At 37.5% G+C, this 25276-nt stretch overlaps 1 protein-coding gene across 1 annotated transcript in view; it reads left to right on the plus strand.

Moving 5' to 3' along the window:
* The window catches only part of MRPL3 (mitochondrial ribosomal protein L3), a 42567-nt gene that overhangs the window by 9741 nt on the left and 7550 nt on the right, over positions 1-25276 (plus strand). Inside the window, exons 5-7 of the mRNA XM_047737066.1 lie at positions 5203-5302; positions 7412-7472; positions 21169-21277. Coding sequence (XP_047593022.1) covers positions 5203-5302; positions 7412-7472; positions 21169-21277 — 270 coding nt within the window. The remainder of the gene's footprint in view (positions 1-5202; positions 5303-7411; positions 7473-21168; positions 21278-25276) is intronic.

Here is a 25276-nt window from a genome sequence, read left to right on the forward strand (position 1 = left end):
ATAAAAGGTTTTAAAAACATAGACCTATGAATATAAAATATCAAATAGTTAACTATTCTAAAATGAATTGACTGCATCAATTTTATTTATAATGGGGTAGAACTGTTTTGTTTTGTGTCTTTTACTCTGTAAAGAACTTAGGCAGACTGTTTTGCTTTTGCTATTTTTGTAACTTATTATAAATAAAAACATAGGAAGTTAAGCAGCCTTAAAAGTTGATTAAATCAATTCATCTTAGGAGCAGAGAAGCATTTTCATTGTGAGAAGGATAATTGCAGAGAACTCTAAAGAGGGAGAAAAAAATGCAACCTCATAGATGGGCTTATCCAAGTGTGACACTGCTGTCAGACTTTTAAATTGCCTTCTGAAATCATTTATTTGGAAGTTAAAAAAATACTTCTGTTACACTGCTGCTGCTTTCAACTCAACTTGAGTTTCTGGATACCTAATTAGTTTTGTGATATTTTGATTTTTAAAAGAAAATATTACTTAATTTTAATGAAATTGGGATATAATCACGAAGTATGTATTACTTTTTATGTCTCAGTCTGTAGATACTTAGGTCAAGATGTTTATCTTACCTATTTTGTGTTTCTGAAAAAGTAGAAGTTTTTTTCTTAGAAGCTTCCTCACATACTTAGAAACTGATATTAATAAAAGAATATGTTTTTAAAATCATCAAGTAGAATATGTGAATGTCAAGAATAAATTTAAACTCTGTTCTACAATATAATGAATTTAAATCTGATACATCAGGAAAATAATTGCAATCTGCAGTTGCAAATGTAATCTCATTTTTAAATGAGAATTTATGTGTTTGCTTTGATATGGAGGAAGTGTGCATGATTGGAGTTAAAAAGTAGGGACCTAGAGATGCCTGGATAGCTTAGTCAGTTAAGCATCTGCCTTCACCTCAGGTCGCGATCCCAGGGTCCTGGGATCAAGTCCTGTGTTGGGCTCCTTGCTCAGTGGGGTCTGCTTCTCTCTCTCCCTCTGCCCCTCACTCTGCATGTGCTCTCTCTCTCCCTCCTCTGACAAATAAAATCTTTAAACAAGAAAAGAAAAGAAAAGTAGCAGCCTTAATAAGGGTGGTGTTGAATATCAGTGTTAGATTTCAGCATGTGGGAGGCAAAAGTATAGGGAATGACTGGGATGAACTTAAGTCATCACTCTTGGAGGTGGAAAGGATAGCTTCTTGAGGGAACACTGTGAGGTACAAAACAACCTTTCGTGGGCATCCAGAGCAGGGCTTCTCGGGGTCTGTTGTATGGTTCCACTAGAGGTCCCCAAGGACTTCCCAGGGCTTATGGGTTGATCCACAAATTAACATTACAGGCCAGTGCCACCCAATTTCATGTCTACCAAACGCAGCCTTCTCAGTAGGTTACAAAGTGGCACCAACAGCTTACATTTTAAACTGAAATCATCAAGTAACTGAAGATTTCTGCATATTCATATATTCTGTAATTAAGACTGGCTGTGCAGATACTCCATTGGATTAGGGACAGTGATGCTCGGTTTTCAGTACATCATTGGCATCGTCTTGAGCTGTTTTGGGTCTTTTAGTTGCTGCTGTTCTTGCTTTTTGACTACAAGTTACTCTTGGTTTGGTTTAATAGTTTAGTTTCTTGAAGATTTGTTCATGTTCAGAATAAGTCATGATCTTTATTTAAGGCCTACAATTTTTTTTTTTTTAAGATTTTTTATTTATTTCACAGACAGAGATCACAAGTAGGCAGAGAGGCAGGCAGAGAGAGAGAGAGAAGGAAGCAGGCTCCCTGCGGAGCAGAGAGCCCGATGCGGGGCTTGATCCCAGGACCCTGGGATCATGACCTGAGCCGAAGGCAGAGGCTTTAACCCACTGAGCCACCCAGGCGCCCCAAGGCCTACAATTTTTAATAACTAGACTTGAAGATAACATTGTAAACACAGTGATGTTGTGTGCCAAGAACTGATGCAGCAGCAAGAGTGGAAAGGTGTGACTTGGTGAGGCAAATCAGAACTTCACACACAGGTGGATGTCTGTCCTTTTGTGTCTTCACCATTCATTTAGCTCACTTCTGCCGTATATGACTTGTAACTGTGCTTAGTTCTAAAATTACAAACATAGGTGAATAAAGCAGCTCGCCATCCAGGTGCTCCAGCAGGCAGGCAAATATTCACGTCAGTTGATAAGTGTAAGGTAATGTGGACAATATTTGAGATATAGGCAAGGTCTAAAGATCGCATAGACCAAGGAGTAGTCTGCTCTGGCAAGGCTGCCCACGCAGGAATCGGGACAGGAAATATTACTGGAGCTGAGACTAGACATATATTTAACAAATTTTTAATGAGCTTTGGAGGTACAGGGTTGGGGAAGAATTACCTTCAAGAGACTGGCATAGGCAGGCATAGGTAAGCATACATAGAGTACTGTGGTTCCTTGGGGACCTGCAGGTGTTTCTCTTGTGATGAGAAGGGAAGTTGAGGGGGAAAGAGCATCAAGAAGATAGATACATCTGTTTTAGTTATAGTCCCAGGAAAGAGGCACTCTTCACATCAGAAAATAGAAAGTGGTACAACTTTTTTTTTTTTTTTTTTAAAGATTTTATTTATTTATTTGACAGAGAGAAATCACAAGTAGGCAGAGAGGCAGGCAGAGAGAGAGGAGGAAGCAGGCTCCCTGCTGAGCAGAAAGCCCGACGTGGGGCTCGAACCCAGGACCTGGGATCATGACCTGAGCCGAAGGCAGCGGCTTAACCCACTGAGCCACCCAGGCGCCCCAAGTGGTACAACTTTTTTGTCAAGTCTTCTAGCAATCTGTATCAAGAGTCTTAAGAACTAAGAAAAGGAAAAAGCCCCGGGACATTATTTTAAGGAAATGAGATATTCATAAAGTTTCCTATTCAAAGATATTTTTTATTCAAGGATGTTTACAGTACAGAAAAAAGGGCATGGTGGAGGGAAAAACAGGCGGCAGGACCTACCAGGAGCTGGGGATGTAGCAGCAACTAAAGTTTCTTTTCTCAAGAAGCTTCCATTTTGGTGAGATTGTGGACGATAAAGGGAGGCCATGTCTTAGAAGATACACAATTAAAAATGTGTATCATGACAAATAGAAGTGCTTTGTAGACTAAGACTGAGGGGTTTGCAAGTGACAAAGTGGTGCTGTTTTAGGTAGAATAATCAGGAAACGTAAGTTAATGTTTAGATAGAGGCCCGAATAAAGCATGGGAGCAAGTCCCGCAAAAATCTGAAAAGCATTCCAGGCAGGGGGAGTAATATGTGCAGAGGATCCAAGGTTATTGTCTAATGTGTTCTTGGAATGTGAGGAATGCATTGTACCTGAAGCAGGGTGAGCCAGGAGGAGAGTAGTAGATGAGGTCAGATTATATAGAACCTTATAAACCATGTTAAGGATTTAGGATTGATTCTGCATGAGATGGTCGCCATTGTGGAGACGTGATTTAGCTTGAGTTTCAAAAGGATCATGCCAGCCTGTGCCTGGAGAATAGACCATGGTGTCAGGAGTGTGGAAATTTGGGAACCAATTAGGAGGCTATTAATATAATCCAGGCAAAAGACAGTGGTTTGAGGTGCAGGTGAGAAGTAATTGATGTGGGCTTTATTTTTAATAGCATCTGTAGGAACTGCTGGTGTGTGAGACATGGGATATGACAAAAAAAAAGATTCAAAGGTATCCACAAGATTTTGGGTCCAAGCAGCTGAGTTATGGAGTTGCTATTTATTGAAGTTTGGAAAACCAGAGGAAAGCAGGTTTCGGGGGGCGGGGGGGAGTTTAGTTCAATTTTAGACATATCAAACTTGAGTTGCTGTATGATACCAAGGTGAAATACTGAGTTAGCGGTTGTACGAATGAATTTGTAGTTCAGAGTAGAATTTGCGATTGAAGTTAGAAATGTGGTATTATTAGTATATGAAAGAACCGAGAGCATGCAAGGAGTGAGTGGTCACCTGTGCCAAGCTTTGCTGACAGAGCCAGTGAGATAAGTATTGACCAGTGTATTTGACCACATAGAGATGTTTGGTGACCTTGATAAGCACTTTGCATTGAGTATTCAGGGGCTGCAGGCACCTGATTAAAGTGGGTTTGAGAGAATGGGAAGATAGAAATAAGATTGAGCAGAAGTTTTTCAAGGAGCATTGTCTGAAGGGGGAATGGAAAGGAAACTGTAGTCAAGGATAAGTTTTGTTTTAATGAGAGTTATTGTGACATCTTGGATAAGATAGTTCCAGTAGAAAGGGGGAAATTGGTGATTCAGAAGGCAGTGGGAACAATTTCAAGATAAAGCAGTTGAACAGGTAAGAGAGGGGTCGGATGAGTACACAGTGAGGAGTATGACTTCTAATAAGAGCATGGACAGTTCACTTGTCATAGTGATTTCCAGCCCAAGTTTCACATCAGAATCATAGGGAGTGCTTAAAAAGCACTGACACCTGGATAACACCTTAGATCAGTGAAACGACAGTCTCCAAACAGAAGGGCCTTGACATTGGCATTTGCTAAAACTGCCCCATGCTCATCTCGTGCAATCTAGCATGGGGTGTGGGGATGGGAGGGTAAGTGCTTGTGTGGGCTGTTTGATTGGGTGATAAGACCTTGGGGAAATGCTCCGGTTTTTCTGGTTTTTTAGTGAAATCTCGAGCAACGTGGTTAGCTCAAAGAAGGGAGAAGGAGGGAAACATACTGGAGGTTTTAAAAGGGGTTGTGAAAAGGAAGGGGCTTCAGAGAGTGTGAGAGGGATTTAAGTAGGGAAAGGTAGGTTGGCCAGACCACATTTGGGACTCACTTTGAAGTTTGTGGTCATACATTTGAATGTGACTAGTATATTTTCTTCCAGCTGCTTGGAAGCAGGTGCAGAGTAGACAGAGTGGAATTTCCCCAGATTGGGGTTCTTGATACTTACAGCCTCCAGTCAGAATTCAAATGTGAGCACAATGCTGTTTCTTTTCCTACAGATAAAGGTCTTTCACCATGTAATATATATGAGCTACACCATGCATCTGGTTGGATCCTGGATGTATTGGATTATAGATAAAAATCTCACCTCCCTTAAATAGAATGTGGTGGTTTTTGTTCATCAGGGGAACAGAATGCTCTTAATGATTTGTTCTCTGGGCTAAGGCCTTGGTTTATATCTCTTTGCACAGAACTCCACCTTCAGTATCATGGGTTACTTATGTGTGCTGCTTTTCCTCTAGAAATCTACATCTGTATTGGAATTTTACCAAGAACTTGGATTGCCGCCAAAACAGAAAGTTAAAATCTTTCATGTAACAGATAATGCTGTGATTAAGCCAGGTAATCTGAGGCTGGGGAAGGGAGGGAGGCAAAAATGCCCAAGTATGTGATTTGTTTAATGTTAGGCCTTTCAGTAAAGTTGAATCCACAATACAAAGTCCTAAACATTTATTTTTAAATACAAAGTGGTATCTGATTTAATCACTAGGGACAAACAAGTCTTTTTCCTTTTTTGACTGGAAAGAACTGTAAAGAACTCTTTGTTTTCATTCAAGAGGGAGGAGCGCTTTTGTTTTCAGTGTACAGAGAGTTTCACATTTGGAAAAGCCACTCCAGATAAATACACTAACTTTCATTTTTTTTAACTTTTTTATTTTTCAAAATATACTAGCCTTTAAAATGTGAAGTTCACTCTGTGTAGGCTGTCATTTTAATAGGTGAAGATTAGCTAGATTCTCACTGAGATAGAATTTTCATGGAACAGCAAAGTGACTAACCATAGCACTTTGATGTAAAGATTCTATCTTAAAAATTCTGAAGTATTTTACCTATTCTCTGAAATGTCAAAAAGTACGATTGGCAGCATGGTTTTATCAGTTTATGTAGTTAACAGCATTTTGACATCTTTGAACTTAAGAAAAGCTTCCTGATCTCTTCAACTTGAGTTCTAATAGATAGTAGAAGGGTTTTATAAGATTCGGTATTTTAATAACTGAACTGAATTTCACAAAGTAAATTATAATTACAATAAGCCTTATTAAGGAGTGACGGAGGATCAGCCTTGATATAAGCTAGAATTAAAAGTATTTTTTGAAGTGCAGGTTTTGTCGTTTGAAGCTAAAGTGAATGGAATTAAGGTAACAAATGTAAAAATTAAGTCCCTATTAACTTTTGTTGTAGCTCAAACCACGTGGAATTGTTTCTGTGGATGAAAAGTGGTCAGGTATCAGCAGTTAAAAGTCATTCAGCCTCCTAGAAATTCAGTCAGTTTTAATCTCCCCTATTTTTTCTTAATTCAGGGTTTTTCTTTGCCTATACAAATCTAGGTTAGGTCCTACATTAAAGGATACTACCTTCTGAAATCCCATAGTACCTTATTCCCTGTTGTAAAACAAGCCATAATTACCATTCAGTTTCATTCTCTACTACATTGACTATGGCTTTTTTTTTTTTTTTTTTTTTTTTTTTTTAAGAAAAAGTCTTACTTGATGATGTTAATGTTGATTCTTCACCTAGATAATAAATTCTTGAGGTTAGGAGCCATGTCTTACCTTTTATAATTCTAACAGTACATATAGCAAGTGCCCTAGAAATATTTGCAGATTAATTGTCAAATAATTCTCATAGTGTTAATTCCAAATTGATACAAACAATGTTGTGAAGGGCTTTCACTTTAAAAATTCCTCTAAATAACATTTTTTCTGGTGCATTTTAACTAAAATTCTGTTTACATACAACTAGTTTTGGAAATGTTAATATATAAAACTTGGGGTATCAATGATGACAATTTTTCAGAATTCGAAATTATCTGGGCATGTGCTGAAATAACTGTATTTTATTGGTACAGTGACCAATCTGCCAAAAATCTGATATATAGGGGCTTTATATGGATATCACCCATACAGTAATTACCGCCTAATGTACGGTGGACCTGGGTTCAAACAGTTCTATTTTTGGGTAAATTATCTCTAATGGTTAAAAAAGATCTGATCCAGCCACAGCATTTTTTGAGTCACTCTTGTTTTTATTTCATTATACAAAAAAGGAAAGGTATCTTAAATGTCAGTATATTATTATTCACCAAAATCATCAGACTCATGTATTTACCATAAGAACATTGTGTTTGTCATGTGAATTGCCTATTTCAGCCAGTACCACGTTGGCCTCTGTGCAGGCACAAACCCGTCAGCCATCTATGGTCTGTTAGCCTGACTCTCGCATCATGTGCCTCATCCGGGGACATATTGTTCTCTACCCCATGTATGGTCAATTAAGGCATGATTGATGAACAGTTTTATTATTTTATTGTTGATGTTTCTAATAATTGTAATTGTGAAGAGAATCTTCTACTTTTTTTGAAATCTTTTAGTTTTCCTAGATGTAGTTTATGTTTAGTGAAGTTGTTCCCAGGCTGACAAATTTCATTTTGATTGTTTTCTTTTCATAAAGGCACCCCTCTTTATGCTGCTCATTTTCGCCCAGGACAGTATGTGGATGTCACAGCCAAAACGTAGGTCCACATAACAGGTTCTTTTCCTTTTGTTTTCCTTATATATTAAAACATAACAGAGTAAGTGAAATTATAGTCCTTCAAGTCTGTGACTAAAGATTAAGTAATCATTATTCTCGTTTGTAATTCTGCAATATTACTGACTCTACTAGATTTTAAATTGCACTGAATTAGTTGTATGTGAACATCAAGTTACAGGTTTGAAACTGAGATGCATGCTTCTTGAAATGGGACTACGAGAAAGGTCACATTACTCAGGTTCTTTGTGCGTTGGGCCCACTTCTATTTTTAAGACCAAAGGCTATGTACAGTTTGATGGTGAAATAAAAATGAACAGTGCTGTGGGGTTCTTTTGAGATTGTGTGATCTAGAAGTGCTGGTTCTTTCCAACTCTAGGAAACAGTTAAATTAGAAACATTTTATACTGTTTGTGATGGTTGTTTTTAAGGTCCCCCTAGGGTAACTATAAAACATTTTGTTAACTGTGTTAAGAGCCTACGAGAAGCAGGAAGAAGTAGTGTTACACCTTAAGCCTCTGGTGGCACGGTGTTATGTCTCAGTACTAGACAAGTGAGACAGTGAGACTTCATAAAAACAAAATATTTTTTCTCCTGAAACAAGGGTTTAATTTGGGAGAAATCAACACAGTTGTCACACAAATAGAAGTGCTGACTTTGAGTCCTATTCAGACCGGGAGAAGAAGCAGTTTTTCAAAATTCGGTTAAGGTTACTTCACTATAGAATGAAGTAAACCGAGCCCTTACATTTGTTTATGTAGCAGTTGCTCAGTATATGTTAGTAGAATCTGCATGACTAGGCTAAACTAAACTCCAAATACCAGCTATCGGCTATTCCTGTTTCTTGTTCTGTCAACACAGATGATAATTTTACTTCTCTTGTGTGCCTTGATTTCCTCCTTTTTTGTCATTTGACAGGGTCTGTGGCCTGTGTAATTCTGACAGTGGCCCACATGTGCTCTGGGATAGTCTTACAATCACAGTAACTGAGCCACAGAACTTTTATCCAAGAGAACCAGAGCCAGCATTCGTTTCCTTAATGGAGTCAGTTAGCTGTACTTTATTTCCACACCATTATTGCCATTGCAAGCAGCCCTTACCTTTGATTAGCTGCTTAGAAATGGAGTCAGATAGATTGACAGTACAGTGTGTCTTCCTTTGAGAGAGATTATGGACTTCTCCCCTCCCTTTTTTTCCTGCTTCCTGATTGTTGCAGACTCATCCCTCCTAACTGGGGCCTCTAAAATCACTTGGTCACTTTCCTTGTTCTGCCTTCCCTTGGCAAGAACTCAGGATATTAGAGCTGGAAAGCTTTGGTTTGGTTGGTTGGGGAGATGTGTATGTGTTGTGAATCAGATGATTTTACTTTTTAATTTCTGGATTGATTATTACATATAGTAAAGTACCTCAGTAATTCCATTAATTTACAGAGTTATTCATGTGTGATTTCCATTACATACTTTACAGATTATATGAGCTATTCCGAGAATTCCTGCAAAGTCAGAGACCTTCGTTAGCAGATGCTTTGTGGTGGGATTTGTGACCAGCTTGAATTAGAGCCAAGCTTTTCAGATGCCTGTGTTCAGCAGATGTTTCATTTCAGATACTACTATTGGGTTTCTGGCTTCTTAAAAGTTATTTTTAAAGCTTTAGCATTCTTCTTGAGAGTTGAAAGTGAAAAGGAAAGTTTTTTAGTTTTGTTTTAAGATCATGTACCTAGAAACCAAGTCTGTAAAGCCTGGTGCCAGCCTCGGGACTATGTAGCTGATAAGAGCTGGAAGAATAACTTCTGGAATTTAAAGAAGTTGCCATTCAATTCTGGAGAAGGGAGGACCTTCATTTGAGAAGATCTCACTGTTGTGTGGGCTGTAATACAGTATTCTGTTTGACTTCCACCGTGTGAAGTCAGGGGAGAGTTGACCCACACATGGCTGCGCTTTACTCTGGTGGGTGTGCCTTTACGTGTTAGTACCTGAGGTCAGATGACTTTGATTTTTTAAAAGATGAATGTTTCCAGTGACTCTTATAGCTGACATGGTGTTATGGCTTCAAGATGCCCATGTTTGTAAATATGTAGGACTCTTTGTCCTTCTCATGAGGATCTATTTTGAATTCTTCCCAGGGCAGCATTGGATCTTCAGTTCCATCCAGTCTTAGTTGCTGCTGCCTCTTCTGTTTGCCACTGACAGGTTGTGGGGAGCATACACATGCACCTGTTTGCTTTTCTTTTTTTCTTTTTAAATTGTCTCCTCTTCCCGATGCTTCCCATTTTAGAGAGTTAAACTTCTTCACAGCCATTGAGAATGTTCTTTTCCTTATTGACTGTAAATGGAACTATCATCTTTTGGGAATAGATTCCAAGTACTCACTCTCCGTCCCTTACTGTGGCTCACTTACAGCCAACGATTTACTACTTTGTCCTCCATTTCCAGCCCCTGTTTCAAATGTTTTGAAATGTCTGAGTCCCATCTTCTTGATTATTAGTCCTGTTAGAAAAAGTTGTGCAGTGACATGGGTAGGTCAGATGATGAGGGACATGGATTTACAGGCAGGAGCAGTGGTTGTCACACTTGAATAGCTTTCTGAACCACCCTCCCCACACACACACAGCCACACATGCACACACATGTGCACACACACAGAGATCTTTTTTTTTTCCCCCAGTAGATCAGGGGCAATACCTGATAATTTGCATTTCTAACAAGTGCCTAGGTGATACAGATGCTGCTAGTCCATGGACCACACTTTGAGAAACACTGGCCTGGTCAAGGCTCACCAGTGGAACTGCCTTTCCTGCCTACTCCTTTACCCAGCTTAGAATCCTAACCCCTTCCTTTCCCTAAACCTGTACTCAGATTATTACATTGAAACATCTGTTTTAAAGCAAGTAAATTTAATCAGCCCAGTTTCAAATAACAGTGTCAATAGAAGTAGGCCTATTTAGTACTCACATTTTAGTTAGCATAAAACTGAAAATTGGTCTCTTTAGTAATCAGTTGGCTTCATCACCATCTTTCCATTAGAAAAGAAAAATGTCAAATCTCTAATTGAAAATCTTCATTTTTCCTCATACTGTAATAATTATATTTGTTAAATCTACACTTATATTTTGGGTAGTTCAAGTTTGTTTGTTTTTTTTTTTTTTTTTACCTTATGCCTTCAATTTTAATTGCTTGACTAAACATATTTTTGAAATAACTAAGAAAATTTAAAACAAAATACTGTATAATTTAAGAAAATAAAATCTTAATAGAATATTTGCTTTGAGGGTGAAATTATCTGCATTTTTTTAGAGTCACCAGTGACCAACAGTAGCAGCTTCTTGAGGTCTTCCCTAAAATTTTTAAATGTTTCTCTGTTATTAATTGCATTGGGAAATCTGCTTGCATTGAAAGATGCATTGTATTTACCTGTTCCACATTGGTTATAATTCATTATACAAATAAGTATTTACCAGTGTTACTTTGAAATGTGAGGTAAATACATATTTACCAGAGTTCATTTTAATTTTTACTTTTATTTTATTTTATTTTATTTTAAAGAATTTATTTATTTGTTTGACAGAGAGAGATGACAAATAGGCAGAGAGGCAGGCAGAGGGCTCGGGGGAAGCAGGCTCCCTGCAGAGCAGAGAGCCCGATTCGGGGCTCGATCCCAGGACCCTGAGATCATGACCTGAGCCAAAGGCAGAGACTTAACCCACTGAGCCACCCAGGCGCCCCTAATTTTTACTCTTATTTTAGAAATAGTTTTTTGTGCAGAGGGTTTGAGAATCTAAACTCAATTTAGATTAATGGGGAAAATGTTTACATCTAATATATAAAACCATTCTAGCAGAATAACTTTTTAGTTGCATTATGCTATTAACAGCTAATAAAGCCCTATCTTCGAAATATCACAGTTTTGTGTAATTCTTTCTAAATACGATTTTAAGACTAGTGTGTATCATGATGTGTCCCTCACACCCTGCCCTAGCACGTTTTTAAAGTTTCTGTTCTAGTTCTGTAGTGGCAATTACATTCCAGCGTAACTTCTAATAGATGATGGTTCAGGGTCTAACTTGAACCACCTTTCTTTCACTCTTAGTTTTGAGGAAGAAATAGCTATGGATAATATGTAAATAGTGTGTGAGATGGGGTGTGACTGTTGATTCTGTCCTCAACATAGCCCATTGTTTTGAATCTTAATGGTGAATCTTAATGGTGCTTTTTGTAGGTTTTCTTAGGAAAGAAGTCAGGAAAGAATGAAAGAAAGAATAAACAAAAAACAGTAAAAATGCGCTCTGCTTTATTAGGGGGAAACAGTTAGGTCCTTGTCTGAAAGGACTTGAAGGACACCTATGGTGGTGATATCTCCGTAACAGTGGGCATGTGTGGTGCACTTTCCTGCCAGGTGTTTTATTAAGCTTCGAGTCAGGGCAGTGGCATGCCTGAAGGGTTTTTTTCTGGATGTCTGGAATTTATTTATTTATTCCCTTATTTATTTAAATTCTGAAGCCCACATTGAAGTCAGAAAAAGTTCATTCAGCTACTTTTAAAAGATTCTTTCCTTTCTGGATAAAGGATAATCTAACAGTCTTGTCTCTAAGTCTGGGCTAATTAGAACAACCCATATAGGGGCACCTGGGTGGCTCAGTGGGCTAAGCCTCTGCCTTTGGCTCAGGTCATGATCCCAGGGTCCTGGGATTGAGCCCCAAGTCGGGCTCTCTGTTCAGCGGGGAGCCTGTTTCCCCCTTTCTCTTTGCCTGCTGCTCTGCCTACTTGTCATCTCTCTCTCTGTCAAATAAATAAAATCTTTAAAAAAAAAAAAAAGAAAGAAAGAACAACCCATATATTTTCAGATGTAATCTTATTACGTTAAAGTTGTCAGTGCTCTTTCAATTCTTATTGCCCTTTGGCCTCAAAATAGAAAAATAGGTGCTTACCTTGATAATGTTATCCCTGGTAGTAGAAATGAAAGGAGCAAGGGAGATCAGATGACTGGTAGAGCACCTTTGCACATTTACTGAGATTTGGTTAATTTGGGTTCTTTCGTTAAAATACCACATTATGTACAGAAATATGGTTGCCCATCAAAGTCTTAAAGTGATTAAAACACCAGGTGGATTTTTTCTTTTTTTTTTTTTTTTTTTTTTAGAAAGATTTTGAGGAAGGAATTAAGGAAATTAACCTAACCGACTTTCTTAGTGAATGAGAAGGAGATTCTATTTTTTTTTTCTTTTTTTTTTTTTTTTTTTTTTTTTTTTAAAGATTTTATTTATTTGACAGAGAGAGATCACAAGTAGACGGAGAGGAAGGCAGAGAGAGAGAAGGAAGCAGGCTTCTTGCTGAGCAGAGAGCCCGATGTGGGACTCGATCCCAGGACCCTGAGATCATGACCTGAGCCGAAGGCAGCGGCTTAACCCACTGAGACACCCAGGCGCCCCACCAGGTGGATTTTTAAAAGAGCAAAAACTCATTGAGCTCTGTGCCCAGTCCTTCACGCTGTCAGAAACTTTCCCCACTAGCCCACTGTCCTTCTGTTTAGCAGATGTTTGCTCAGACTCTAGGAGGGGAAAACAAGGCATGTGCTGCCTTCAGGATACAGTTGCTGTTTGGCCCTATACATTTCCAATTTTATGTCATTTTTAATAAGTTACTTTACTGTTATTGAAAGCAGTACATTTTTTAAGCATAGTAATGAAACAGTTTTCAAAATGAGTGACTAAACTGTAGAAGGAAATCATCTCTATAAAAAAAAATCCTTTTCAAATCAGTCAAAAGTGAATGTCTGTTTCAAGATAAAGGAGAGTTTGAAGGGTGGTGTTTTAGGGTTATATTTTGTTGTTTTTTGCTTTAAAGATTTGTATAGTAATCATTTATAATAGCCTTTTAACTCTATGAAATAACTTTTTTTTTCCCTAACAATCAGCAAAATTAAGGCCTAATTTAAGGCAGGGAATGGCTGAAAGCATGGGTTTTGCTTCTCAGTAGCTGTGTGACCTAGATAGCTTTATTAACTCTCTGTTGTCTCATTTTTAACATAAGAATAATTATAGCATCTACCTCATAACCTTGTTGTAAGGACTGAGTGAGATGATGCACAGAAAGCTATTAGGTCAGGGCCTGGCATGTATTAAATGCTCAGGAGTATTAGCTAGTATCACTGTTGTTGATATTATTGCTTATTAATTTGTTTCAGATTTTAAAAGGAAAAATCTTTTTGCAATAGGAACTATCTTTTAAAATGAAGAAAACACAAGTCATTAGGAATTATATTGTGGAATTTTCCAATATGTCTAGTTATTATGTTCTTAAGACTGACTTGTATAGCAAAGTTGTAGCTTTACAAGCACTCTAGGTAATTTTAAGATTGCATACTACCTGTTACATCTAGAATTTACTGAGTAACGAGAATGCCTTTGAAATAGCTTCATGCCATTCCGATGTGCTGGACGTTTTTCCTATTGTTGCTCTATTCTGTTTCCAAAGAGGCAGTATGACCTGGGTTGAAAGCATGACCAGATGCTTCCATTTACCAGGGATCTGTCCTTGGGTAAGTGGCTTAACATGTCTGAGTGTAGATTTCATTGTCTTTACCGTGGGACATGCATGGGAGCATGTGGTTTCTAAGATTCCTTTTGTTCCAAAAAATTATTTATGAAAAATAATCCCTCAGTTTTCCAAGTGGTATAACTTATCTATATTCATGAAGAAGAAGTAAGACATAACAGTAGATTCAACAATACACAGCAATATGGTCTTCTGGTCAATTGAAGAAAGTGGTATGGCTAACGACCTGCAGAAGATTGTTACGTCCTTCTGTTATAAAATTAGTTATTTGAGATTTCTTTTTTGAGAAGTTCGCATTGAACTTAGGACATCAAGTATGGTTTTCTGGGTTTATTTAGGACAGCCAGGAAATGCTTCCTTTTTTAAGAGGACTCAGAGGAATCACTGCACATTTGGCTCTTTGTACTGTTGAATAAGCTAGATTTGAAGTTGGGAGGCTATAAGCAATGCACTCTTAGCATTCACTTGTTGATAAAAATGTTCCCAGATAAATTGATGGGAGGTTTATGGTTTTCAGACAGAAACAATGCAATGTACATTTCAGGTCATGCTGTCACAAACTCATCCTAGAAAGTAACAGCTATATAGTTATTTCATGCCAGCTTTTAACGAAATGTGATAGAGCACAAAGCAACTGAAAAATTCCCCATGCCTTAACTTGTGGGCTCAGGAGCCATACATCACTGATTAAATAGGTTTAGACACACTGAATTGGTAGAAATTGACTCCCAGGGGTCTTCAGAAATACTTTATCCTTGGAATGTGCAGAGAGGAAAGTAGGTAGATAATCTCTATCTCCATGAGTTTGTTGAAATGAGAAGCTGTAATTAAAGATTAAAATGTTTGTGCCTTAGTAGTTTATCATAAATTAAAAGCTAATCTTGATGGAGATAGTGAATTAGCTCATAGGGCCTTTTATATGCATGTGATTTATTTTAGTAAAAATTGTCCTTTTTTGTTTACTAAAAAATTTTTTTTAATTGAAAGCTTTTGGGTGTTTGAATCTAAAACATAGCAAAGTAATGTTAAATTATATCCAACAAGAAATTCTTTTGATTATTGATTTGTACTTTATGCCTTTATATTCCACATTACTTTTTCACAAAGAGAGATACCATCTTATTCTAATCAGTTCTCAGTCATTCAGCTTCATAAAGAAGCATCTCAGTCATGATTTTGACCAGAACCTGTTGTGAATCTCCATGTCCCTGTATTCGTACATAATGTTTAAGCATAGAGAAGCTGGCTTTAAACCAATGATTTCTTCATCTTCCACCCTCACCTCCATAAAAATATGGCCTGATCTTGGGGCATCCTTAGAGAAGTCAAGAGTCCTCTCTTCCATTTAGTACTACTCAGTTACTGGTTCTCTGAGGGATTATGTACAAGTGAGTTAAACTTTTTCTAGCTTTAAATCAGCTAAAGAGAGAACGTGAAAGCTTAATTTAGAAATGGTTCTGATATAAAAACCTCTACTTACAGTATGGGTTTTGATTCCTTTTAATAAAGAAAATCAAGTATTTTGTAGCCCATGCGACACTTGATAACAAACACTTTCGGTTCTGTTTTTATGGTTAAAAGTAGAAGGACAGTGCAGTGAGATGGGTGTATGAAGCTGAGGGAACAGAATGAGCAAGACAGGAAAGAGAGTGGCGTACTTAGGGATTCACGGAGTAATCTGCTACCGTGAGGATTCGTGATGGGCAGTGTCTGAAAGGTTGACTGGACCCAGTTATAAAACGCCTTATATGCCCCAAGCTAAAGAAGTCACTGTGAACCACTTAAGGTTATGGTTTAGTTTGCTTTTATTTTTTGTTGTTGCTATTTTGCTTTTTAAAGCAGGGGACAGCTTGTGTGAAAAGACTGTTGTCTTGGGAATGTCACTCTAGTGACTATGAAGGAGGAAAGCTTGAAGAGAGAGAGATGTTAACTTTCTGTGTCTTTAACATTATAATTGAATGGCTGGGGTACTTCTGGTTGGATCTGATCGGTACATCTGTGGAATGGGATAGTAGCAGAATTCTTGCCAGAGGGCAAGATTTGTGGAACTCCAGCTTGTTAGTAATAGACTCAAGAATCAGCCGACTTTTTTCAAAGAGCCAGATATTAAATATTTGAGTTACAAGCATTATGTTCTCTTTTGAAACTACTCAGCTTTGCCATTATAGCTCCATAGCAGCCATAGGCAATAAGTAATAAAAGTACAAGGCTGTGTTCCAATAAAACTTTTTATTTACAAAACAAGTGGCCACTGCAGGTCAACCCCTGATGTAAACTCTATTGAAAAGAGAGTCAGCAACAGGTTTCTATAACCATCTTTTCATGTAGCAGCAAAGGGAAAGGAATGTCTCAAGGAGCATTAGGGAAGCAGGAAAACATGATGAGGAAATGATGGGAGGAAATGATTGAGAGAGTATTGGGGGAGGGTGGTAAATAGGGAGAATAGAGGACTACTCTTTCTCTTCTAAAAAAGGCCATAGAAATTTGAATACTGACTAGGTATTTGATATTAAAGAATTACTAATATTTTTAGATTATGATAATGGTGTTGTGGTTTTGTTTTTAAAAAGAATCCTTGGGGTGCCTGGGTGGCTCAGTGGGTTAAAGCCTCTGCCTTCGGCTCACGTAATGATCCCAGGGTCCTGGGATCAAGTCCCGCATTGGGCTCTCTGCTCAGTAGGGAGCCTGCTTCCTCCTCTCTCTCTCTGCCTGCCTCTCTGCCTACTTGTGATCTCTGTCTGTCAAATAAATAAATAAATAATCTTTAAAAAATAAATAAATAAAAAGGATCCTTAAAAGAGATCTATGTTAAAATATTTTTGAATGAAATGATGTATCTGGGATTTGTTTAAAAATAATCCATTGGAGGGGCACCTGGGTGGCTCAGTGGGTTAAGCCTCTGCCTTCGGCTCAGGTCATGGTCTCAGGGTCCTGGGATCGAGCCCCGCATCGGGCTCTCTGCTCAGCAGGGAGCCTGTTTCCCTTCTCTCTCTCTCTGCCTGCCTCTCTGCCTACTTGTGATCTCTGTCTGTCAAATAAATAAATAAAATCTTAAAAAAAAATAATCCATTGGAGTTGCAGAGGAGGGAAATAGATGAAACAGAATAGGCCTTGAGTTGATAATGTTTGACCCTGGGTAATGGGGTACATAGGGATTCACTGTACTAGTCTCTCTGCTTTTCAGTATGTTTTAAAATTTTCCATAATAAAACAATATTTTAATAAAACTCTTTGGATTTGGGAATTAAGGGGGCACAGTTTGCTTCCCAAAGTGGAGAAAGAGGGATACCAAAGAGAGAGAGATAAAAGAAGCCCATGTTGAGGGAAAGCCTCAGTGATGAGAATTTGGGGGGAAGTTCTCCAGTGACTCAGAATGAATCAAGTTGAGAGCACTCTTCACCTTTGGACATTTTGTTTTACGCCCTATAGAAATATATCTAGAATCATGGTGTCAAGGGCACTTTCCCACAAAGTGGGGAAATACATGATGGGTTTGTATTAAAACCTGTGTTTCTGCTGGTAGACATTTGTGCTTTTGACGTAGTATACCAAGGGAATGAAACTCACATAGCAATAATTTCTAGAGATTTCTAGAATGTAGTGGGAAACATTAAGTTACGCATTTTCTTCTGTGAGATACTTAGGACTGTCATACCTCTGAGCCCCTCCTCCCCTTTTCTTAATACCATCTTAAATGGTATGCCATGGCATGCCAAAAGCGTGCCCATTCACAACATTTGGAAACTATAGGACAAAATAAAGGAAACTAATTATCTTTCTTCCTAAGACACAGCTGTAGCCAATAACAAAATAACTCTGACTTTTCTAGATTGGGCACAAGGGTTAAACAAAAAACCCTTTCTAAGCTTAAAGTGTACTAAGGGAAAATGGACTGAGAAACAAGGACAGTAGTCTCCTAAATTTAAATAGGATCTCTGAGTTTTTTAATGAATTTTTGGTTTATCAAGTATAAATCCTCTAAATATATTTCTGTGTTTTCTTAATTTTCTGATCTGTCTCACTAAATATGGAACTTCTCACACTGTGTTCCTTCTGACTTGAATTTTCCTTTATTTGATTTTTTTCTGCTAACTAAAACCTGCAGCATAAAAGGGGTAGAGGAAATAAAGCATGTGTGCTATGTGCTGTGTATCATTGTTCTATAAAGGTTTTCTTTTATGTGACCTATGAAAACCTTGTATTTGAAATGTGCCTGGGTAGGCTAAGTATAGATCAGTTCTTTTCTTGGCTTTTGTTTTGTTTTGTTTTGTTCTTAAGTTGGGTGACAACTGAGAGAACTAGTAGAATAGATACCTGAACCACCCATGGAGCAACAGGTGTACTCTATTCTCCATAGTCTGAATTAAGCCAGTAATTTGTCATGTCATTTGCATTTATCCTTTCGTTTAAAGGTTATTTATTGAAGAGGTTCCCATTGTACACAGTAACAACATGATGCATTCTAGAGCTAGATTGAAAAACAGTCTGTAATTAGCTCACAGATAATTAGCACTTTCAGGATGCCACTTTCATCTTACAAGCATTTACTCTTAAAATGAGCTAAAATATCTTCTGTAATTTACCTGGCATTTGTTTTATTGGTGCACATACTAGCACTCTTTCTTTTTAAGTGAATCGATGAATCAGTTTGAGAACTCAGAAGGTACCAGCAAACTTTCTACCAAGAATGGCCAGTGTTAGAATGCGGTATTTTAAAAAACGTGTTCAGTTTACGTTAGTGTTACCAGTCCCCTCTTTTTATCTTTAAAGAGTTAATTTGCCAGACAGTATCTATCGGCTAAAATGACTTTATAGGTATTTCTTCTTTATTTTTAAATTGCCAAGCTTTTTATTTTTCAAATATGTTCTAAAATTCAGCATTAACTAGAAATATTTAAGTTTCTAAAGCAAACTTTCAGTAAAATATTTGTTATCAAAGTTTCTGTTTTTAGATGTTAATGTCCTTGCACACTTTATAGTGGGTTTTTCATTTAATATATGTTAAGTGCTGTTTTAGCTCTTTGACTAGGAATAAACATTATTTTGATTTTTTGAGGCAAAGCAGAATTATGTGCACATCATAAGTGATGAGTTCAGTTAAGTACTGTGAAGAAAATGATGTAAACTACGTTTAAATTATCCATATATAAGTTACTTTTGACATGCAATTTGATAATCTGCTGTTAGGTTCTGCACATAGTTTCCATTGTTTTTATGCTGAATTCTTAATTTATTTAAAACAGTTATTTGTGTGGGCTTACTTTAATCCATTACTCTCTGATAATTTATTAAATGCTTAACAAAGTCCTTATGGAAATAACATGGTTTTTATTATCTTATGCTTTGGGTCCTTTTTGCTAGTGGCCTGCACATGCAGTGTCTTAAAATAGTCAGCTTTGTTAGAGTTAGGGAACATGACATTAAATATAGGTTGACATCAGGGCACCTGGGTGGCTCAGTTGTGAAGCATTTGCCTTTGGCTCAGATCATGATCCCAGAATCCTGGGAATGAGTCCTGCATTGAGCTCCTTATTCAGGGGGGAGCTGCTTCTCTCTCTTCCACTCCCTCTGCTTGTGTTCCTTCTCTCAGTGTCTCTCTCTGTCAAACAAATAAATAAAATCTTTTTTTTTTTAAAGATTTTATTTATTTATTTGACAGAGAGAGATCACAAGCAGGCAGAGAGGCAGGCAGAGAGGCAGGCAGAGAGACAGGAGGAAGCAGGCTCCCTGCTGAGCAGAGAGCCCGATGCGGGACTCGATCCCAGGACTCCGAGATCATGACCTGAGCTGAAGGCAGCGGCTTAACCCACTGAGCCACCCAGGCGCCCCAAAATAAATAAAATCTTAAAGAAATAAAAATAGGTTGACATATTATCTAGTGAAATGTGAAGAAGGTGTTAAAGAGTATAAAAATATGTCCGGTATAGTATTGCAATTTATTCTAGCCATTTTGTTGTATCTTCATATTGATATATTTGACAGAGACAAATTTTAATAATTCCCGACTTATATTTTCAGCTTTCTACCTGCATCGCAGAATGCTTCTCTGCAGTTTCAAATCTGCAATTCTCTGCCATTTCAAATTTTCCAGATTTCAAATCTGAAATTTGAAAATAGAGTTGTTTCATTTAAAAATTGAAATTGTAGATTTTTAAGAAATTGCTTGTCTCTGATTCTGTTCCTCTGTGAGCTTCCTATTCCAACCTTGAGACCAAGATGTTTCTGTTATCGTATAAAAGTAAAATTTGTCCAGCATTAGGGCATTATTATTGTTTTATTTATTGTTATATTATCTACTGCCACTTAACACATGACCCCAAAACATAACAGCTTAAAATAATGAACGGTTATTATCTCACAGTTTCCATGGTCAGGAGTCCCAGTACAACTTAGCTGAGTACCTGTGGCACATAGTCTCCCACAAGGGTTACAGTCAGGCCATCAGTCAAGGCTGCAGTCATCCCGGTTCAGCTTGGGGAGCACTGCCTCCAAGCTCACTAATGTGGCCTTTGGCAAGCCTCAGGACCACAGTCATTGGCTGGAGACATCTTTACCAATGACTCTCCATGGGAAATGACAGTTGACTTCCTTCAGAGCCTCGAGGGAAGACTGTGCCAAGTTGGAAGCCATGGTCTCTTTCTAACCCAGTGTCAGAAGTGACGTCTTATCATTTTGCCATAGTTTATTCCTTAGACATGAGTTTCTAGTTCCACGCAGACTCCACGAGAGGTGATTACACAAGGGCATGAATACCAGGAGATGGAGCTCTTAGTGATTTCCTGCCCCAGAGCTTATGAGTACTTGGGAATTTCTAAAAATTTACCACTTTTACTGTGTTGTTTCACAGGATTATGATGATAAAACTCCCTGTTCAGAAAGAACTCCCTTTGCTTAACTTGTTCTTGTCTCTTCATCTTGAATTAATCATCTTATATGGAGTGAGGCTCCAGGAAGGGGTACAAACTAGGGCACAGATAAATGTTCATTTGCAGTTTTTCTTGCATAGCTTTTCATAGGTATTTAGATAAGCAGCATTGTTAAAACTCTAAGGTACTATTAAGAAAATGCACAATTAGGAATACTCTATACTCTGTTTATTATATAAATTCTAATGTTTATCTTGTTCAGCATTGGTAAAGGTTTTCAAGGTGTCATGAAAAGATGGGGATTTAAAGGCCAGCCTGCTACTCATGGTCAAACAAAAACTCACAGGAGACCTGGAGCTATTTCAACTGGTGTAAGTATAACTTAGTGTTCCCCTTTTTAATGCTGAATATTCAGCTTCTATGCATAGAGTGCTTTAGTCTGTCCTTGGGGTCAGGTCACATTATTTTAATCTGACTCCAGGTGGGTCACAGTAGTTGTCACATGTTTATGGGTCCTGGCCTCACTTACTTTCCAGAACCAGACTTGAATCATTTAGTAATAACCCCCATACTTACAATCAGTATTCTCGGTACTTTCCTGCATACTTTCTCACTTCCATCTCAGCCTCCCATCCTACCCTTCGAAGTTGGATTAGAATGTCCTTCTATCTGCCCCACCAGTTCCTTCACAAATTCATTTATGTGTCAACACAGTTGGGAAGGATTGTCAAGGACAGTATCATGGTACAAGGGAAGAGTAATAGAGAAGAAATGTAGAAACAGTAAGAGCACAGAAAATGGAGAAGGACTTTTATATTCTGAATTAGTTTTCTGTAAGTTGTAGGATTGAATGGAAAAGTAAATATATTGATAATGGGGGCAAGTTTCTCACTACTAGGAAAGGATATTCAGGTATGAAAAGGAGGGAAATTAGAACAAACCCTATAGTGTTGAATTCAGATTGAATGTATCCATGTACATTTACTCTATGTGTATATAAAGAAAGAGAAATAGATATAGATAGGTATGTGTGTATATATTTATTCCTTAGCTCACCCTACTGAAAGAACCTAAAAGCGAAAGTATTCTGTAGCAGCAAGCAGCAAGATCTAGAGCCTAGATCTTGGTTTCTAAATATCATTTGCCCACTGAAAGAACTTGGGCTCATTGGTGAAATGGCCAGTTTCTTGTATGGGGCAGGAGTAGAAGATGAACCCAAAATAGCTTGTTCAAGAAAGTAAGGAATCTGATTTACAGCTTGGTAACTATAGTTAATAATGCTGTAGTATGTATTTAAAGGTTGCTAAGAGAATGGATCTTAAAAGTTCTCATCACAAGAAAGGTTTTTTGTAAGTATGTATGATATTGGGCGTTAACTAGACTTACTGTGACCATTTCACAACATATGCAAATATTGAATCATTACTTTGTACATCATAACCTAATATAATGCTGTAGATCAATCAGACCTCAGTAAAAAAAATACTTCCTTTAGAAATTAAAATAATAAGAAAGAAAGGAACTGCTTTAAAAATGATGGCACATGAAAAGGACATAGCAGCCATCTAAAATGAGCTCCCACTTAAAAAGCTTGGAACAGTTCTATCTGAAAATGTAAAAAATAACAGAAAATGGAATAAAATTAGAATTGATGATCTCACACTGGTATAGATGAATAAAGTGAATGGTTAGGTTAATAAATGGGAGAAAAGGGACTGCTCTTCTTTGCAGTATAATATTAGCAAATAAATGTAGAAGGAATGATAGAATTAGAATCTCACTTTTGACAGCCATTGTAGGAATAATTGATTCAGCCAGGAATTATCAGTGGATGCTGAAACAAGTGGTGAAAACTTGATGGAGATAAGTTATATACAGAGTCCCTAAAACAACTCATCAGTTAGTTACAAAGGGGAAAGATAAAAGCCTTAGAGTGGATTAACCTAGTGAATACAAAAGGAACAAAAAAGAACATATCATAATTTCTATGGTGATTCCAGCCAGAAATGCATCACCTGAAATAGATTATGGGAAAACATTAGACTCAAAGTGAATGATAATCTATAAAATAATTGGCTACAAAATAATCACCTTCAGAAATGTCAAGATTATGAAGGACAAAGGCTGAGGACCTGCTCCAGATTTGAGGAGACTAAAGAGACATGATAACAAATTACAGTGTAGAGTTCTGAAGTGGATCCTGGACTTGGGAGCATTATTGGGGCAAAATTTAGAACGTGGACTACAGATTAAATAATAATTATTTTTTAGTTTTGTAACTGTACTGTGGTTATATGAGAGAATTTTCTTGTCCTTAAGAAATAACACACTGAAATACTTGCAGGTAAAGGAGCATCATGTCTGCCATCAGATTTTAGATCGTAAGGGGAGGGTGTGCATACATAGAAGTAGAGGGAATGATAGAGCAAATGGGGCAAGATTTAAACACTTGGTGAGTTTGGGTAAAAAGTTTGAGAGTTTTTTGTATTTTACAACTTCTTTATGAATGTGAAATTATGCAGTTATAAATTATATGAAAATAAGTTATAAAAATTAGGTCATAGATGTAAATTTAAGAGCTAAACTATAAAAGTCTTTTAAGAAGACGCAGGAGTAACTCTATGACCTCGGGTTAGGCAAAGCCTGAGATAGGACGCCAAAAATACAAGTAACAGAAGAAAATACAGATAACTTAGGTTTCATCAAAATTTAAACTTTTCTGTTGCAAACAGTACAATCAAGAAAATGAAAAGACAGCTCACAGGATGGAAGAAAATATTTGCAAATCATATATCTGCTAAAATTTATAATCCAGAATATGAAAATATAACCCAATTCAGGGCACCTGGGTGGCTGAGTTGGTTAAGCAACCAACTCTTGATTTTGGCTCAGGTCATGATCTCAAGGTCCTGAGATTGAGCTCCGCATTGGCCTCCATATTCCGTGAAGAGTCTGCTTGAGATTCTCTCTCTCTCTCCCTTCCCCTCTCCCTGCTCCTACACATGGGCATATGCGCTCTCCCCCTCCTTCTCTTTCTCTCTCTCAAATAAGTCTTTAAAAAAAGAAAAAGATAACCCAATTTAATCCAAAGGATTTGAATAGGTGTTTTTCCATAGAAGATATATAAATGGCCAATTAGCATATGAAGAAATGCTTACCATCTTTAGCCATTAGGGAAAAGCAAATCAAAACCACAGTAAGATAGCACTTCAACTCATACTGGGATGGTTAGAAATAAAAAGATAGATGGATAGTAACAAATGTTTGCAAGGATGTGGAAAAATTGGAACCCTCATACATTGTTGATAGGAATGTGGAAATAACAGCTGCTTTGGGAAAGTTTGACAGTTGCTAAAGATGTTAAGTGTAAAGTTACCATACCAGTTAGCAATTCCACTCCTAGGTGTATGCCCAGAAGAAGTGAAAACATGCACAAAACACTTGTGCATGCATAGCAGTATTATTCAAAATAGCCCAAAAAATAGAAGCAAGCCAGATGTTCATAAATTGATGAATAGATAATTCAAATATGGCAAATCCAGACAATAATATTTAGCAATAAAGTAGAGTGGAGTATTGATATGTGCTGCAACATGGATGAACCTTGAAAACAGTCACAGAATATATATTGTATGATTCCGTTTACATGAACTAGCCATCCTAGCCAAATCTGTGAAGATGAAAGTAGATGAGTGGTTGCACAGAGCTGGGGGGAATTGGAGGGAGTGACTACTAATGGATTTGGAATTTCTGTTCCATATCCAAATCTTCCCCAGGTTCCAGTTACAGCAAGCTAATATTAAATGAAAATAAAATAAAATTCAATTTCCAGTTGTTAATAGTGCTGGCAGAGCCCATTGAAATTGCCAAGCAGTCTTAGTTGTTTCAGTCACATTTATATTTAAAATGAGAAGCAGGCTCCCTGCTGATCAGAGAGCACAATGCAGGACTCAATCCCAGGACCCTGACATCACGACCTGAGCCAAAGGCAGAATATGACTAAGCCACTCAGGCGCCCCAAGGGTGTACTATTAATGAGAATGTAAATTTAATGGGGGAGGACAGAGTCCTTTTTTAGTAATGTAATGTTAAGCAAGGTGTACCAATCCAGAGTGCATTTGTAGAATGAGTAAGAGTGATACTTAGTCTATAACACACAGAACTGTCCTTTAATCTGAGTTGGTTAACAACTCTCATACTATGGCAGGCTATTTCCACTGGGCGTTTTGCCTGTTGATATCAGAGCAGTGATAAAGAAGGGCTTATATTCCAGGAATTCATGTATCATGAGAAGCTTTCCCATTTTAGATGTAATTCAAATACTTTAGATACAGTATTATCTATTATCAAAGCCAAAATCAGAGAGACAA

Source organism: Lutra lutra, chromosome 1 (assembly GCF_902655055.1).
Source record: "Lutra lutra chromosome 1, mLutLut1.2, whole genome shotgun sequence".
NCBI classification, from domain to species: Eukaryota; Metazoa; Chordata; class Mammalia; order Carnivora; family Mustelidae; genus Lutra; species Lutra lutra.